This window comes from Cebidichthys violaceus, unplaced genomic scaffold, assembly GCF_023349555.1.
Source record: "Cebidichthys violaceus isolate CVI_PGR_0920_01 unplaced genomic scaffold, fCebVio1.0.p SCAF_19, whole genome shotgun sequence".
Lineage (NCBI taxonomy): Eukaryota > Metazoa > Chordata > Actinopteri > Perciformes > Stichaeidae > Cebidichthys > Cebidichthys violaceus.
In genome coordinates this window covers 11,654,902-11,672,781 of record NW_027176361.1, presented here as the reverse complement: position 1 = coordinate 11,672,781, position 17,880 = coordinate 11,654,902, and the positions used below count along the sequence as shown (strand labels likewise).

The window sequence follows — 17,880 nt, the reverse complement described above, 5'->3', positions numbered from 1 at the left end:
AGTGTACCTGTTTGTTCCCAAGACTCGGAATGCTCGACTCTCATCTGTGATTTCTTGTGTCACCTGCAGATAAAGATGACATGTTTATAGAAGTGGTGAACGTGTGACAAACACACGACGTCAGCTCAGACGCGGCACGACGCAAATCTTGAAGCTAATCACCTCATTCGACTGAAAACTCATCCCTTTGAGGCCGTGCTTCCAGAACGCCAGCACGCTATCCTGCAAGCAGACTGATAGAACACGTCACGTCACTCAACCGTCAGCGGGAAACATCACTCACTGTGTTCGTCACATGATTGTTTCTACCTAGAGTTTCGATCGGGAAGTTGAAGACCATCTCGGCGGCCAGCTCTTCGGATGGAAGCCCTCGCAGGTTCACTATCTTCACAGTTTCTGTCCATCGAGATGCGATATATTAGCAGTCGGCATGAAAGATGGCTGGAGTATTTGGTAACATGTGTTGAGATTACTTACGTTCTAACGCGATGAGAACAGTGTCTCTGTCCATTTGGGTCACCTGCACTGCCCCGAGCGCTCCGCTGTCTGCAGACCAACAAGAGAGTTGAGTGGAAGCTTAAAGCTGGGCTCTAGAAACGGCCAGAGGAAGAAACGCTCCGTCCTACCTGGTGCTGAGATATGCGTGTTGTTCAGCTCTATAATATCAAACTTGAGCTGTTGGCGGATCGGCCGCTTCCCGTTGCTGAAGTCTCTCACCCCGACGCACAGCTGAGGGAACTCGTCCGACACCAACACCAGCAGCTCAAATATGGGCAGAGAGTCCGGCAGCCTCATCGCGATGTGCTGCAGAGCAAACACAAAGGGGAGGAGTCAGATTACATGGTACGAAGAATGGGATCGATTTAAGGTTTTGACAACATCAGGTAAGTGTGACACGACATGTTGTCAATGCTTTACCAGGAATTTTGTCTGAAGCAATTCACACAGACTACTAAATGGAGCATAGTTTACTAAATGAACATCATGCTGTATTGAAGAAGACTTGAAACTAGAGATTGAGACCATAAACTCATGTTTACAATGTTTACTGAGGTAATAAATCAAAAGAGAAGTAGAGTCATTTTAGACTAGACTTCTATACAACCAGAGGAGTCGCCCCCTGATGGACACTAGAGAGAATGCAGCTTTAAGACACTTCAGCATCGGCTTCACTCGACAGAACCGGAGGTTGCTGTCTGGACAGGGCGAGCCCAGGTAAGCTGGTTAGTGTTCTTATTTCAGTAGATACCTCTGCAACACAATACATAAACGTCTTTGACATAACGTCAACACTGTAACCTCTTCACATCCTGTTGATCATGTTCAGTTCTTGAATGTTTGAAACTAACATTTTGGTCACATCTTACAGATTGCCCCTTTAAAAACACAGAAATATCGCCAGAGCGGATATTTACAATAAGACCAGTGCAGGTTGAAGCCCTGTAACGGAAATACACAAAGCAATATATTTCACTGTACAAACCTTTAGGTGCATGAACTTCTGCAGAGGCTCATACCACAGAAGAAGAACCAGGCCAGACGGAACCGCCCCACAGAGAAATGTGCTGTCTGTGTACGGGTTTCGTGCTGAAAGAGATCGTAGAAAGGTTGGCCGTCTGTTGTTGTCACCGCTGGATGAACACACAGAGCATGAAGAGTGAAGTCCGCTTCACCTACCTACACTACATCTCCTGCAGCCTTTAGTGTCGGGGATCTTCACAGACGTGGCAAACTTTCTGTGGCTTGAGAGAGAATATGCAGTTTTACTTTGATGCCACCTAGTGGAAGAATCAAGAATGACACGGTTACAGCTACAGCTGTACCACACTAATTCCCCGTCCCCACCTGGAGCTGATCCTCTCGGTGAAGCGGCTGGTGCTGAGAGACAGACTGCCGTGTTTCTTCTGCAGGTGTCCTCTCTGTTCGAACAGAGCGGCCAGACTGTGGGAGTAAAGCTGGGAGGACTTCCCTGCGGGACGGATACTTTCTGTGAGCAGCAAGATAACGGACAGCTGTCACAAAACCACGTGTCATTCGTTAGAGATTTGTTACCTGATACGGACATCAGCACGTTGTTCATGACATACAGCCATGTGCATCGCTGAGGCAGCAGCTGTGGGAGGACAGACAAGACAACACAGAGCAATCCCTTTGAATCCCTTCAATCACAATATAGGTCATTTCATATCTCCATAACCATTGTTTCTGGTAATTCAGTCACTAAATAGTGTGTATGGAACAACACATGGTTTAGTATACTCTTGTGTGAATGAAGAGTATTGTGTATTTTCTCATTTCATTTACTTAAGTGCAGAGTTAGTTATATGTGCTTGTAGTACTTAATTGTGTATCACGACATCTGGATTCAGGATTTCATCACGATATGATTCATCCAACGATAAATGATCAAACTTGAGGCATCGGCTCGCTAACAAACCACCATTTTCTGACAGAACCGTGGCCTCAGACTTGGAGTTGTTGGCGTTCTCACCTCATACTCGGCTGCAAACCGACCCAGTGTGCACCGGAAGCCAACAGAACCGCATCAACATAGATGTAAATAACCAACCCCAGCACTGAACCAGAAGTAGCTCGACACACTATAGTGTCACTAAAGAGAAAGTGAAGCGCCGCGTCAGGTAGGCCGAACCAGACCCAAACCTGAACATCAGTTCTAAATACTGGTGTGAAACCGGGTCAAGACGGGTCCGGTTTGGGTCTAGTATCTACACTCTGGACTAGATGGCTTATAGAACGGACCCAATAATAGCAGAAAGAATGGTAAATACACGGATCGGCCCTTTTTGTTACCTTCTCTAGTGTGTCTTCATGAAGTTCATTAAGGTTCAGTATGTAGATGCCCTCCTCTGCCCCAAGAAGCAGGTACTGATCTAAGAAGGGAAAGTGTCTGTTAAAGGGAAAATGTTGTTTCCTGCATCACAACACAAAGGGAGCGCAGTATAAATGTGGAGCATTGATATTGTTTCTTGCACAGTTGATGAGGTATCTAGCAAAGCTGACTTCATCATTACTAGAGACTATGGCTGTGAAGAGACGTCGTTGTCCTACCTCTCGTCTTGGGTAAAACCCAAGTGACGGCACAGTGGATTTGAAGAGGACAACCGTTGAAGACCTTGGAGAAACAGGCTCCCATCTACAGAAGCAGCACAGCAACTGAGTCACCACTGGTCTGACACGGTTAAAGTGACGCTTCAGTTTGGAAATAACATCCATTCCAACAAAAGCAGCGTGTATGATTATTACAATTATAACATTATGTAATGTGTTCAAAGTGGCACTAGGCTACTTTACACATTGGCGACTCCAAACACCAGCAGCATCAACCGAGCGCTGAGGTTTCCAAAGACACCAAACACACGTGGAAATGCGTAAGCAAAAGACAATCAAAATATTTGATGGAATAGTGCAGCAATAAAAACATCTGGATTTACATAAAAAAAACAGTTCCTAGTGCAGTTTGAATCATGCCATGCGAGGAAGCTTATCTGTTAGTCGTCAGGGCGTTGCCATTGGTCAGCGTTTATCGTAGGTCACATGCTGTTAGATTTCACACTTACATGGACTTGAGGGGTAGGAGGAAGTCCATGACAATCAGCCCTCTAGAAATGTCAAAGGTTACACATAACAAAACATAGGGGATGATAAAAACTGTACATCAGATGCATTACAAATCAACATCTTGTGTGGTTGCGTGATTCGTCACCATTAGAAAGTTATTATGTTAGCAAATCACACAAGCTTATTGATGTTTCCCACTGGTATGAGAGACGGATGTTCGGCTTCAACTCACGGCGTCCTCGGTCTTTTTCCTCAGCGTGCTCCATTCGGGTGAAAGTGGCGTCTCTCTTTTCGGAGAGGAAACGTTGGCGACCTTCCTCTTCTCTGCCGCTGCGGCGTCCCCCGCCGGCAGGCACGGATCGCTGCAGCGCTGTCTGATGTCCTGTGTGGCCGAGCACCTGGCCAACACTGTTCAAACACAGGAGAGAGGAGGGGAAGTCCAAGGTTAGAGCTGGGTATCTGTAAGCAATACTTTTAAGGCGTCAACCAGGACTTCTGTGCTTTTGGCGCCACCTATGGCGATAAGCGGTAGTTGTAGGTGTGTTTTTAGATCACACTTCCCTTCTGTGAAATGTGATATTTACCTGAATGGTCGCCACAGACTGGCTTCATTACCATTATGTTGCCTCATTTATTGGAATAAAAGTCTTGGACGTTAAGACCTCACACTTGCCTGTATGTGGGTCTTGGTTGCTCCCCTGTCACACACATCCTTAGATAAAGTCAAACAAGCAGCTAACGTCCAGCAAACCACAAAGCAGCTTTTCTTAATACCTGAAAAGCCAACATGCAGGAGATCCAGCATGAGCTCTGATGGAGCATCTAGTGACGTGTTGTACCTGTTGCGGAGGTGGGGTCGGCGGTGACGGCAGCGTCGGGGCCCAGTGTGCAGCTGGGTCTCAGCGTCGGGTCACTGTCCTCTGTGTTGGGAGTCAAGGAGCTGAAGGCTGGCAGCGATGCTGTGGACGGACTGAATAAACCACTCTTCCTACCTCCCTGAAAAACACCAGCAAAGACATGAAGCACTCTGAAGAGCTAATGGGGTCAACATGCTGTCCAACCATGCGAGCCAATTGCACACTGAAGTGTACTTTAATGCTAAACTGTACTCATTAAACATGTTAACATGCTAACACAGCAGGCTAACGAGATACATGGCACATGCTTAACATTAACAGATTGACATTCATAGCTGGTAGCTTTACTGTTAACATGCTACTCTAGTGTGCTAAATTACATACAGCAAAAAAAAATTGTTATCACAAAGAATATTTATATTCTGCTGCTTTAACTGTTTTCTGTAGACTTTTTTTAAAAACTTAAAAACTTTGTAAAACTTCCAGTTTTCATGTGTTGAGAGATGTCTTTGGAATAAGTCCAGTTTGACACACCCTTAAATCCTAATGACAAGAGTCAAACTGGGAGAATTTAGGACGTCAGTAAAGCCTCCAACACTGGATCACAGCATACATCCACTGTCACAGTCAGCAGGACGCATGTTGCTTTCTTCTTTACGGTGTTAGTTTTGATGTACACGATGAGAGGGGTGTACCACAAGGATCTATTTTAGGGCCATTGCTTTTCCTATTTTTTTTATTTAGTTGTATTTTTAAACTTTGTTTATTGTCATTTTACAGAACTTACAAATCCTCACACACTTCCACACAGACATCAAAACCAGGAACACCAACAATACCAACACAAAACACCGTGGAGGGGGAGATTCAAATAAAAAACAAAATAAATAGATGAATACATTCTAAACATGTACATGTCCAAGTATATGCAACACAAACTTGATAAACATAAAATGTGACACCTTTATCAAGTCTCTGTGACTTTCACTGTGACCTACTAAGTTGCTTGTCCAATATATTCTCAAAATGCATAAACATATACATCGATATATCCCTCCATAGAAGTGGAGAGAGGAAATAGTGGGAGAGAAGAAACAAATTAAATTAAATTAAAATTACTAAATACAAAAGGGAGTAATTAGACTATTAAAATGGTCTATAAAAGGTTGACAAATTTGGTTAAATATCTGTTTTCATATGATTCATAACATCCCTCATTAGATCTAAATGTGTTGGTGTAATCAATCTTGATGCCAGCAAGCTAACACATTTAATCATATTGTGTTCTACACCATTTTTCACTCTGTTAGAGTCTATAATTCCTAGAACTGCCATCAAGGGTTCCAAGTCTGTGGGTCTATGCAAAATATTAGAGTCTAGTCTAGAGTCTTGAAATTAGTGTCCTGAAAAAAGGAGTCAGCGTCTAGGCTAGACAAAACATCTAGCTGTACGGTGTTGTCAGGCACTTGACAGTGCTGTGGAGTAAAATGGGGGCTTCAGCAGCCTCAGTCTGGACTGGGAGAGGTCTGCCGTCCTGGGCACAACTGGAGCGGCTCTCCACCTCTGGCAGTCCGGGCAGCTTCACGGCTTCACGGCCATGCAGAATCCAGCATTTGCGGCGCAGCTCTGCAAAGAGGCGCTCTGATCCTGGAGCGTGGAGGCCCTTGTCCAAGTCCTGAATGACGAGCTGGGTCACTTCATGCCAAGAGTCCAGTACCACTGGGTGGATGGCATCTGGCTCCAGCCGGTCGCTGCGGCGGAGCCTTCCTCCAACCCGGATGAGACCCACAGCCTCATCATACTCCGGGGTCAGGGAGAGCAGCCTGCTGGTGGCAGATACTGGTTCACCGGCACACAAGAGGAACTCCTCAGGGACATCTTCTAGACTGTCTTGATCTGCTGCCGTAAGCCCTCTCTGAAGCATCAGCAAAGACGTGCAGGTCTCTCTGGAGGTTTGAAGTGTCCGTCTCAGGCCCCACAGAGCAGCGAGGCAGTGAAATCTGAGACAGATGAGCTGAAACTCCTCCTCCCAGCAATGTAATGCCGCACCAAGTAGTTTTTCTGGTGTTTTAGAAGAAGATTATACCGGCGTAAAATGAAAATAGTCCGTCCAGATTGAACCCAACCGGTAACTAAATGGTCAGCTTGTCTCTTTAAGTTTGAAGTGCAGCTTCGTTTTCAGTGCTGAACCCATTTTAACACTTGTGTTGGCCGCCCTGACAAACCACACATCTGTGATTTGGCTCCTCTCAGCTTCCTTTGTGACATGTCACCTGTCCTTGTGCATGAGAAACAATTTGTCACACAGACCCTGGTGGTTTTCTATCGAGTCTGTGACTGTTTGTGGCAGCATTCATATTCTCAATCTGTCATTAGAATTCACTGAACGTTTGAAACAGGGAAGAAAGATGTTAGTGTTCTGTTTATAGCTAAAATACACATTTGATCTGTTCTGTCAAGTCTTCTCGCTGGTGTAGTTAAGTATAATCTGTGTTTTTTTTGAGGCGTAAACATACACAAACCTATGGATAGAACCAGTATGTAGTATGCAATTGGACCACAGCTTCAGTTTATGTTTGTGTAATTACCACTCACATCAGTAGATGGCGCCCTTCTAATGGTTAAACTCCTGAAAGACAAAAGGAAGAGCAATGTTCCGATCAGGCTCCAAAAAAAAAGAAAGAAAAAATCTAAATCAAGCTTCCAAATCAAGCGCCATGGCGACAAACTGGACAACAAATGCAGATGCTGAGGGTGGGGTAACAGCAGCACAGACACACACATCTTGATGAAACACCACAAAAAAAACAACAACAGACAAAAGGCCCAAAAAGCAGAGGAGCAGTGGGTTTGTGCTGAATCACATCCACATCAGGACTTTAGCTGATGGGATTAGTGGAGCGGGAACACAAACCCACTGATTATGTCAAAGAGGTTTGGCATTAGCTTCTATTCAAATCATAAAATGAATCACAACAACAAGTTGATTTCAGGTGATTTCATGTGGGATGGGGGGGAGCACTGCTGTTAGGAGAGGCTGGAGTTGATGGACGTTGCCTACCTCAGCTGCAGAGCTTGCTCCACACATTCCAACAGGCTCCTGCAACAGGAAGACCTGGTGTTTATCTGTCTACGGGCCTGAATGGCCCACAACAAATGACCCAGTGATTCAGGTGTCACTACAACAGCGACGAGGGGAAACACGGTTGATTGACGTGTCGTACTTTAGCCCTGAACGGCATCTGTGGTTTGGATTATCTTGATAAAGTGTTCCCAGATCTCAGTGACTACTCTGGTGAGTACAATGTTAATATAACTGATAGAATACTACAGATATTACCAATAACAGTATTGCTAAATATCTCATTTAATATTAGAAATTCTACCATTGCTACTCCTGTTGCTTTCAATAACAAAACATGTTACATCAGTCCATAGGACTACACTATTCTATCCCATATCCTGTCATTAAAGATACACTCTGATCTTGCCATAGTGCACATTAGTGCCACCAAATCCCCCAAAAGCAATTTGGCAATTTTGATGCCGCAGCAGCCACTCTCTGAATTGCAGGTCACATGACACCCTTTTTCCCCAGGAAGAGATTTTACACAATCACTACACATACACACACACACACGCACACACGCACGCACGCACGCACGCACACACACACACACACACACACACACACACACACACACACACACACACACACACACACATGTTACTCCGTTACGCCGTTTCGATAGAAACCGGTTTCTGGGAACTATTCTTATTTCCTCTCATTCGTTCTTCCTCCTTCCGTCAAAAACTAGCTCCTACATTACCCACAATGCAACGTGTATGCCAGGTTGGTCAGGTATTAAAGTATTACGCTAGCTAACATAGCAGAGACGATCAGCTACGGAAGATCACTTCTCTCTAACTTCACACCTCCACCTTTATTTACGGACGCCGACTCGGGTGACATCACTTGAGGACATTTATCAGACTTCACACAGCTCCGTCTGGAGACACTTAAGGCTTCATACTACTTTTCTCATACAAGCAGTAGTATTTCAGTGGAGGTCCCCTTTAAAACATGCATGCTCTGTTCACTGTTGGGGTCTCATTTAGAAATGAACACAGTTCTAAAGCTGGGAGGAAGTCTTTGGATTCAGGGCCACTAGAAAAAACATGATCAGAGTGTATCGTCGACAGGAGGGGAATTTGGGTCGTTTTTTCCAATGTTGTCCTCGGATGAATTACTGATAGCTTCAAAGAAGGCATCCTTTACAGCTGTAACATCTCGACGGCTTAAAAGCACAACATTTCCAGAACAGAATGAAAGTAGAGTGGTGAAGAAGAACACAGAAGGCTTACGGTGAGTTGTTTTCGTCTCCAGACAGACTCCAGTCATCATCATAGGAGCCCTGCTGAAGGGACACACACACACACACACACACACACACACAGAGTCCATGGTCATATTAATGTATATCATCAGTATACATCTCTGTCACAAAAATGCCTTGCAGGAAAAGAGCCTCACCAAATCAGGATACGGCTCAGTGACTTTCCTCAGCGGAGGCCCAAACTTCACTTGGTCGACTGCAAAGAAAGCGTGATGAGAATGAAGCGAGTGTTGAGCAGCGTTCACACCGAGACCTTTTTAAACCAAATTAGGACAATAAAGAGCAGGCCAATGTGCTCCCACACAATCCAGGCCTTTTCATGCACTATTGATGAGCACTCACGTTCAAGTGCATTGATTAGCCTTAGTTTGGAGCTTCACACAGAACGCACTCTGCAACCACTCGTGCTGCTATCATGTCAATACTGAGCTAGCACTACTGGCTTCTACAGCCCCGACCCAATACAACAGCCAAGCTCAGCATTAGAGCGGGACAGTGACATTTTGAATGCGACAGTTTAAAGGCCCGACCACCTCTTCTACAGAGGAGCAAGACGCACATACAGTACGTCACAGATGTTGAGTGTCTTGTTGTAGGTTGTGTCTCTTGGAAGTCATTTTGTGTGTTTGTGGTCGTTTTGTGTCGACGCATTTCTTCTTGATTAAACAGATTATACAATCTCCACAATAATCTTCAGAAACCACTGAACAGATTTCCATCTAATTTTGTCATGGGCAGTCATGGTCCAAAGACTGGGGAGTCCATCATTGTTAGAGACCACCTGACCGTTTATTAAATGTCACCAGAATGCACAAAATATGACATTTAGCTCATGTATGCTTTCCAGAGGACTGAACCCTCCATGAACTTGCCTCTAGCGACACCATCAGGTCAAAATATCAACTTGAGACTGTTGACGAGCGACTGTCATTAAAGCCTTAACTTTGGATTTTAATGATCCAAATCCCCTTAAAGAAATGTACTGTGATGAATAGTATTGCAGTACAGTACAATAATTTGCTTGTATCCGGTTTTCACGGTTGATTGCTTCAAGAAGTGTATACAATTTTATGGGGCATTTCATAATTTCTTTTAAAAACATACACATATCCATTCCAGTCCAATTTCACATTATTCGGCAGACTAGCTTATAGCTTAAGCATCATGCTTTGGTTTCTCTGATGACTTGACTGAGACGTGGTTAACAGGAAAAAGCAGATCGTTGTGTAAGCACAGAGAACCATGAAGCAGAGGATGGGGGAACTAGTGAACCAGAGAGAGGAAGTAGCCGTGTCGTCTCGGCTCACTTATCTCCCATGGTGTATGTTTCTGAATGCCTGCATCGATAGATGAAACTTCTATCACTTTAAAAGTTTAGAGCCCGATACCAGAAGTTCTTTAAGTTCTTTTCTTTGCCGTTTAGACACTGATTGCAAAATGTCTTGATTTATTCAACATGTATGTCAAAAATACGCTACCCACTAAAGGAATGGAGAGTGTTGTTTGTCACGAACAAACAAAAACACTACTTATTTTGCCAGTAATAATAATATAATATTATTGGCATGTTTTTAATTCTTTTCCGCCTTCCTAGCAGTCAGCGGTGTCACTACAGTGTGAAGGTCAACTTGCAGGGACTTGAAACATCCTTGCAATATAAATTCCATCCCGGTGAACATAATGTGTCCTTTTTTGGTCAAAGATCCATTGTTGCTGCTTGGTAACGTAGTTGGTGTGTGTGTGGGGGGGGAGGGCTGATTCGAAAGCTCTGTGCTGTATTACACAGCAACACAGCCGAGCTGCCAGCAGCCTTCCTAACCTCTTCACTGGTGCTTTATGTTATTTGCACCATGGTGATGCCTTGTTGTTGCGCTGCTATTTTGTGCGTCTTGCTGCCTATGCAGCATGGCTGTGTCTTTGTCTGTTGGTCGGTCCACCGCTTTGGTCCAGAGAGAAATATCTCAACAGCTTTTCGATGGATTTCTATGTTCAGATATTCATGGTACCCAGAGGTTGAAGCTTAGTGACTTTGGTGATCCTCTGAGTTCTCCTCTAGTGTTACCAGCAATTCAAAGTTCTCTTTGAAAATATCTTAACATCTGCTCGATGTATTGGCACATTTGGTAGGAAGACAATTATGGTTCCCAGAGGATGAAACCTACTGTCTTTGGTGATCACCTTAGTTTTCCTCTTGCTCAAACTGCAGGTTGACATTGGTGTTGAGGGAAATGTCTCAACAACTGTTGGATGGATTGCCAAGACATTTGGTCCATTCATGTTCCCCTCAGGCTGAATATTTAACAACCTTGGTGATGCCAAAATTTTAATTTGCCCAAAACTTTGGTTGATGACCCAACACCTGCTAAACTAAAACCATTCCCACACAAAGTGCAGCTGAGGTTAAAAATGATGCTAGCATGTCATCATACCAGCGTTAGGTACAACCACACACAGCCGCTAGCATGGCTGTAGACCCTTAAGTCTTTAAACTAATGCAAATACAGTCTGTTGCCGTGGTAATGATACGTCACTGTTTCAATACCTTATTTTGGGAAACATGTTCCTCTACAAAACCATTTTGTCATTTAACAAAGTAAACCAAACCTAGCATTAGCAGTAGTAACAGCACTAGCAGTGTGAGCCTTCAAAGCCCACATTGGTCAAACTGAGGTGCACGGTTTGAACGTGCTTGTGGCTTGGGTATCTATGAATAGCACACTGTGTATAAGGGAAGTTGAGGTCAGGTTGATCTATGATTTGGTACTGGGCAGAGTGTGAAGCCAGACTGTCGCACCAGAAGCCCTTACGCCACAAGAAGACTATTGGCAGCAGCAGCGGTGTGAAGTCACTGCAGCCAGCGCATAGAAGCACCACTGTCTGTCACACACCAATGGCATGTTCTCAGTGCCATCCTCTGACGCAGCCTTCGGCCCACATGTATGGACGGTTTACAGGGCCGGGGCAGCCGTCAGCAGGCTGACTGAGAGGCTTTTGTCCTCATTCATATTATGGAGATTACAGCACTGAATGCTGGTGGACAATGAAGCCACTCTTCAGCAAGTACAACCGACACACAGTATATTTAGACATGCGTGCATACAGTGAGTCAGAAACAAAGTATTACTGCGCAATATTTAAGATATATATGGATTATATATTCACGCGCAAAGATGCAGAGCTCCGTGAAGACTGGCTGCCCATAATATATAATGTTTGTCATTTAGATGTCACGGTGCTTACAGAGATAATGTTGGTGTTCTCTTGTGGGTGTTGTTGACATTAAAATAATTATAATAAAATCATAAAAACAAAACATTATGCTGTACATGCATATGAAGTAGTTTGAGATGAGTAGTTCAGCATTTTGGGAAATATGCGTATTCAGTTTCTTTCCTGAGATGGTTTCCAGCTTTATGACTGTGTGTTAACGACACAGTTGGAGTCACAATGTTATTAGCTTAGCTTAGCATAAAGACTGGAAGCAGGGGGAGTCTTAAGCTATGCTAGCGGCTCTGTAAGGTTGTAGCTGGCACAGTGATGCTTTGAGTTACATGCTAACACCAACAAGCTAACATGCTCACAGTGATAAGGCTAGCATGCTTGACGTTCAGCAGGTATAATGTTTACCATCTTAGTTTAGTATGTTAGCATGCTAACAGTACATTAGCTTGGTTCTACACTGTGGTAGAAGCGTAGAACCACTTGGTGGAACTTTTTTTTGTCTCATTTACACTAACTAAACTGTCAGAGCGTTCCTTCAAAGTGTGTGTGTGTGTGTGTGTGTGTGTGTGTGTGTGTGTGTGTGTGTGTGTGTGTGTGTCCTCACATTGTTCTTCAGACAGGGTCCTCTCTACAGGCAGGTGTTTCCCTGCTGACTGAATCTTGTCAGGAGCCACTTCCCCAACCTGTCAACACATCAATTAGTTGACACACTGAATGGGTCTTTCTCCATCCTGCAGCTTGTTTGTTGTGAGCACACAGAACAGACATTGGGCTCAGGAGTCACGGTATAGTTACACCGCTTTAAAGCCGCCTCCTCGCAGCACTGACCTCCAGCTCGTTGTCGTCCATGCTGAGCGTGTGGCCGGTGTGGAGCTCAGGGTTGTTGGCCATGTCCAGCAGCTCAATGACCAGGTTGCGGGTCAGGAGCTGTGTCACGAACGGATGCTGGAGGGAGAAGTTACAGATCATGACCTTGAACAGTTACAAAAAAATCATACACGGACTGGCCTCCTGATCGTCTGTGGAAGGACATCGTTAGGCTGGTTCCAGACTGAGGTTGTATTGGAAAGAAGCCCAGATCAATATAAAGGTTGTTTATAATTAAGAAATAACAAAGTTATTGACTAAAAAATCTTGCTGGGCCCTATTGCATACATGTATTGAACAAACATTTAATTATGGGAGGAAATCCAGACACAAATCAAGTTGTTTTGAAGTGTCTCGAAAAGGAAAAAGAGAAAACTATCGCCAAGCTTTTTTTAACATCTTTTTCTTGTCTGTAAAGTCATGCAAAATATGCATAATACAAGATTGGGAGCATTTGAATTGCCTATCAACACGGCGACGTCTGAGCAACACACTGTCTTTACATAGCAAACAGTTCTTTGCTGCCATGTTAATGCTCTGAAAATCGTATAATGCTCCTTTAAATATGGGATCATGAGGTAAAAATAACACCTGTGCAACATCCCCCAGCTTTATCGTGTGTCATCACGAAGAGAATCAATCTTCTCTGAATACGTAAGGGTTAAAATGACATGTCTGTATGGTGCATGTATGGAGACAGGTGACTTGAAAAGAGCAACTAACCTGCAGCAGCGTCTCAGCTGAGGGCCGTTTACGAGGGCTTTTAATGAGAGACATCTTCACAAAGCTTTGGAAACCTGCAGACCTGCAGAGAGCAACAGAGCGTCAACGAATTCTACCTCAAGAAGATATTGATGAGATTGGAAAAAACGATTGGTCTCAATACATGCTGAACACAGACAGTTAAACTCACCATTTGGTTTTATCCTTTAGTCTTGGAGGCTGGAAGTTGCTCTTGGACATCAACATCAGCGCTCTGAAACATTGTTTGAAACGTCACCGGGCTGGAGAAATGTCTTAAACATTTACATGCAGTGACTGTCCAGGAACACAATACACAGCAGGCGGCCACGCAGCTCCATAACACAAGAGTTATGGAACAACTGTCTGCTTCCAGCTATTGGAGCTGACGTCCCTGCTGTCTGAGCTGACTCACCTCATTGGGTGGAGGTCAAACATGGGCGGCTGGAGCTCCGCCAGCTCGATGGCGGTGATGCCGACGGCCCAGATGTCACACAGGTGGTTGTAGCCACCCTTCTTCTCGACTGCAGCCACCTCCGGAGCCATCCTGCACAAAGGGGGCAGAAGAAGAGGAGAGGAGCATCAGAGAAACACTGAAAAGGATATTGGCCTTTTAATTGATACTTCAAAATGAACTTACCATTGTTGTCCACCTCTGATATGACACATTTTGGTTACATGTTAACTTTCTCATATTAATTGAGATCAGTTAAAAAGATTTATTAAAGTCTCAGTAACATCCTAAAACAGCTGGCTACTGTAAAAAATTTTTTTTTTTGCAAAGGTGAAACAAACATTGCATTTTTTGATGGGCTATTTTCAGCGGCCGATTAATCCACATTTGGTGCTTGGTGAGTATTTTGGGCAGCAGGACTGTGTATGTGGGATTGACTCAAAATGAACTACAGTGTGTGTGTGTGTGTGTGTGTTCATGCTAATGAAGGAACGTGTCACCCAGTGTGGCTCATTGATGTGTTTTTAATAGTTTTTGTACAACAATGGAAATATAATATAAATTGTGGAATTCCTCAAGGCAGCCTCAAAAGGCCACTTTGTTTTTTTAGTTTGCAATACTTCAGACTAAGCTTTAGCTAAGGAGCAGATGAATGGGGGAGAGGACCACACAACAAGCCCAGGAACATGTTGGTGGTACAACATGATCAATCAACACCTTTGTCAACCACGGAGGTCATAATACCACATTCTTTAAATCGTCCACATTTACCGGTTTCAAACTTTTCTGACTATATACGTCAACGTCACAGTGGCACTTACTGCAGGGAATCTCTTAATTATCTGAAATAAACAGCATTAAAGAAACCGGACGGTGTCTGGAAACCACCATCACCATGTACCGTGCCACATTATGTGAACGTGACAAAACATGTTGCATTGTGGGTAGTGTAGTAACCATGGTTACTTCGTCCGTCTTACCAGTAGGGAGTTCCTATGAAAGACTTCCTTTTGGCTACGGAGGCACTGATCTCTGCTGCCACTCCAAAGTCAGCTGGAAGAGAAGACACAGGCAGGGTGTCACACTGGAGCTGAGCGGCTATCATCCATCATGGCCGGCCTAGTTAAGCACACTTCATGAGTAGATAAAGAGGTAACGCAGATGTGCACGTGAGTGAGTGTGTGTGTGTGTGTGTGCATCACCACTGACCCAGTTTTACATCTCCTCTCTCGGTCAAAAGGATGTTGGCTCCCTGCAGAGAGAGAAAACACACACAGTGATCTAAGCTCGTGTTCACATGATGACCCCCCCAGTATAAAAATATATGATCACAACTGTACTGTGAAAAAAGAAAGCTGCTGTACCTTTATGTCTCTGTGCATTTTGCCAGTTTCGTGCAGGTGATACAAACCCTGAGGAAAGCGAAGAATGAAAATCAGCTGCACGTCTTCTATTACTAATTAAATAATAAACCACAACTATATATAAATTCGGTTTAACCAAGAGTAACCCAAAAAAAACCTAATCTTAGTTGAAATGATGCAATATAATAATGTATAGCGGTGAACACTGTAAAACAAAATAACATCTTGAATGAAAAGGAAAAGTGAAACAAGGTGATGGCACAGAGTTTCCAAGAACATACAAGCATATATGCTTGTTTATCAAGTTAGGTTGCAGAGGCAGTGCAGCTCTGTCATCACTCATAATCACATTATTCAGATAGATATATACTAAAAGTGCTTAAGAAAAACATTTTTGCAAGTTGTTAAGCGAGTTCTTTTTTTAACTCAGATCTTATTGTTGTCTACAAACTTGATTATCCACGAGCAGAAAGTCACTCACTAACAAACTACAGACCGTCTGGCACTCTGTTTACCTCTACGGTATATTTAAGCGGTCTGGCGAGGTTAAATACTATTTAGCTCTTCTGTGGCCGGGAAAAAAAAAACACATGAGTCACTCTGTCAGCAGAGTATCTTTAGAGATTTCACGATGCGACAGCAACAAGCTGCCTCTCGCACAAAGAGCCTTACCTGGAGGGTTTCTCTGCACACGTACGCGATCTGCTTCTCCTTTAACGGGCCCGTCACTGAGGAGGACAGCTTGATTAATGGCTCACAGAGGAGGCAGAAAAAGAACCAGTCTGCTGGTACATTTCTAAAATTAGAGAACTGGCTTTCCAGAGCTCCTGGTGCTTCCACATCTGTTTTACAGTAATTACACTAATGTCTCAAAATGAACCTGGTGATTACAGTCTGACAGTTTCGGGAAACATGACTGCTGTCAAACCCAGATTTAGATGAGAGGATCAATTTGCATCTAGAGATATGTCCAGCACCTTCAGATTAGCACAGCATAAAGATTAGAATCAGTGCTACTAATGCTAACAGCTTTGTGGAACCAACTCCAAAGCGGTCTCATTTACATATCTTAATTTACAAATAGAAACGTATTTTCTGTTTGACAAAGCTAGGGGAGACATTTCCCTTCTGTGTTGAGGGGGACTCCAGCGGCCCTTTATTCTGAAACCCCAATAGTTCTGAAAATGGCCCATTGGACCAAAAGCCTATTTGTGTGTAAGCCCGTTACCCAGTGTGTGAAATACGGGGGTCTCTGACTTTGATTGAGGACCTAATTGGACCCCCTTTGGATACATTTGATCCAGTGCCTTTCGTGAAAACCTGGATTGAAGCAGGACATCGTCCCTCCTCTTCTTGGATACCAGGACGGCAATAAGAAAGAGCCGAGCCAAGTGTGTCGGGTTCTAGCGAGTGCATGTGTGACGGGTTCTGTAGCAGGGCGTAGTTGTTGGGTTGTGTAGTTGTGTGAGTGGCCTTATTGTTAACGATATGAAATAAACACAAGCACATGGCTAATTATATTGCAGAATAATGTCAATGCCATTAAAGCAAAGGCATGACCCGCCCCACTCTGCCTCTGGTTGGCTGGTACTGGTGCCTTCGTTGGTTGGGGTTAGACATTAAGGAGTGAGATCGGTTATTGTTGGGCCAATCACAGGCAGAGTGGGGCGGTTTATGCCTTCGCCCTAGAAGGAAAATAATATCTCATGTGGAAGGTCTTACATTCTGCATAATAGTTGGTAATGTGCGTCTGTTTTCAAACGAACACAGGACTTTCACCCAGGACACCGCTGTTCACGCCCCGTGGGAAACCAAGTCAACGTTGACTTGTTTTATCTCATGTAACTTACGTTCTTTACTAACGCCAGTAACGTAAAACAAATGTATTTTACGCCACAAATGTACCGATTTAACCCAAACCTAACCAAATACTTTTGTTGCCTAAACCTAAAAACTACGTAAACAAAGTTTATTTTGAAAAGAGACGATACATGTAATGTATGATGTAGAAACTGTCACAACGTCCCCGACACGTCCAAAACTGGAACTAGATTGGAGCGTCAGTTTCCATTCTTCCCACTGTGCCACGTGGCATGAATGCCACATTAGCTCTGTATTGAACGCTCTGGGTAAGAAATAAAAGAACATTTCCACTTTTTCTTTCAATGGTAATGCTGCACTTTTGAAGTAGTGCGGATAATACTGAGACTGGATGTAATACATTCAGAGCGTAATCATTTTTTGTATCTATACCGTGGTAAATATCCTGAAGTGACCCTCCACCGCAGTACTCCATGCAGATCCACAGCTTGGTGTTCCTGGAAGAGACACACACACACACACACACACACACACACACACACACACACACACACACACACACAACCTTTATCTCGGTG

General features: G+C 43.9%; 1 protein-coding gene across 5 annotated transcripts in view; it reads right to left on the bottom strand.

Moving 5' to 3' along the window:
* Nucleotides 1-17,880, bottom strand: part of map4k2 (mitogen-activated protein kinase kinase kinase kinase 2) — a 30,334-nt gene that overhangs the window by 2,997 nt on the left and 9,457 nt on the right. Inside the window, exons 4-31 of one of the 5 annotated variants that reach the window (XM_068713678.1) lie at nt 17,735-17,799; nt 16,154-16,209; nt 15,482-15,529; nt 15,327-15,369; nt 15,098-15,170; nt 14,079-14,210; nt 13,836-13,898; nt 13,646-13,727; nt 12,884-13,000; nt 12,660-12,738; nt 8,971-9,029; nt 8,802-8,854; nt 7,498-7,536; nt 7,032-7,065; nt 4,419-4,575; nt 3,812-3,987; nt 3,579-3,620; nt 3,070-3,154; nt 2,812-2,891; nt 2,053-2,113; nt 1,846-1,969; nt 1,678-1,742; nt 1,484-1,587; nt 627-804; nt 478-546; nt 310-396; nt 163-233; nt 8-63 (exon numbers count right to left, since the gene is read on the bottom strand). In XM_068713678.1, coding sequence (XP_068569779.1) covers nt 8-63; nt 163-233; nt 310-396; nt 478-546; nt 627-804; nt 1,484-1,587; nt 1,678-1,742; nt 1,846-1,969; nt 2,053-2,113; nt 2,812-2,891; nt 3,070-3,154; nt 3,579-3,620; nt 3,812-3,987; nt 4,419-4,575; nt 7,032-7,065; nt 7,498-7,536; nt 8,802-8,854; nt 8,971-9,029; nt 12,660-12,738; nt 12,884-13,000; nt 13,646-13,727; nt 13,836-13,898; nt 14,079-14,210; nt 15,098-15,170; nt 15,327-15,369; nt 15,482-15,529; nt 16,154-16,209; nt 17,735-17,799 — 2,298 coding nt within the window. The remainder of the gene's footprint in view (nt 1-7; nt 64-162; nt 234-309; nt 397-477; nt 547-626; nt 805-1,483; nt 1,588-1,677; nt 1,743-1,845; nt 1,970-2,052; nt 2,114-2,811; nt 2,892-3,069; nt 3,155-3,578; nt 3,621-3,811; nt 3,988-4,418; nt 4,576-7,031; nt 7,066-7,497; nt 7,537-8,801; nt 8,855-8,970; nt 9,030-12,659; nt 12,739-12,883; nt 13,001-13,645; nt 13,728-13,835; nt 13,899-14,078; nt 14,211-15,097; nt 15,171-15,326; nt 15,370-15,481; nt 15,530-16,153; nt 16,210-17,734; nt 17,800-17,880) is intronic. The other 4 variants (XM_068713679.1, XM_068713681.1, XM_068713680.1 and 1 more) reach the window with 4 other exon arrangements.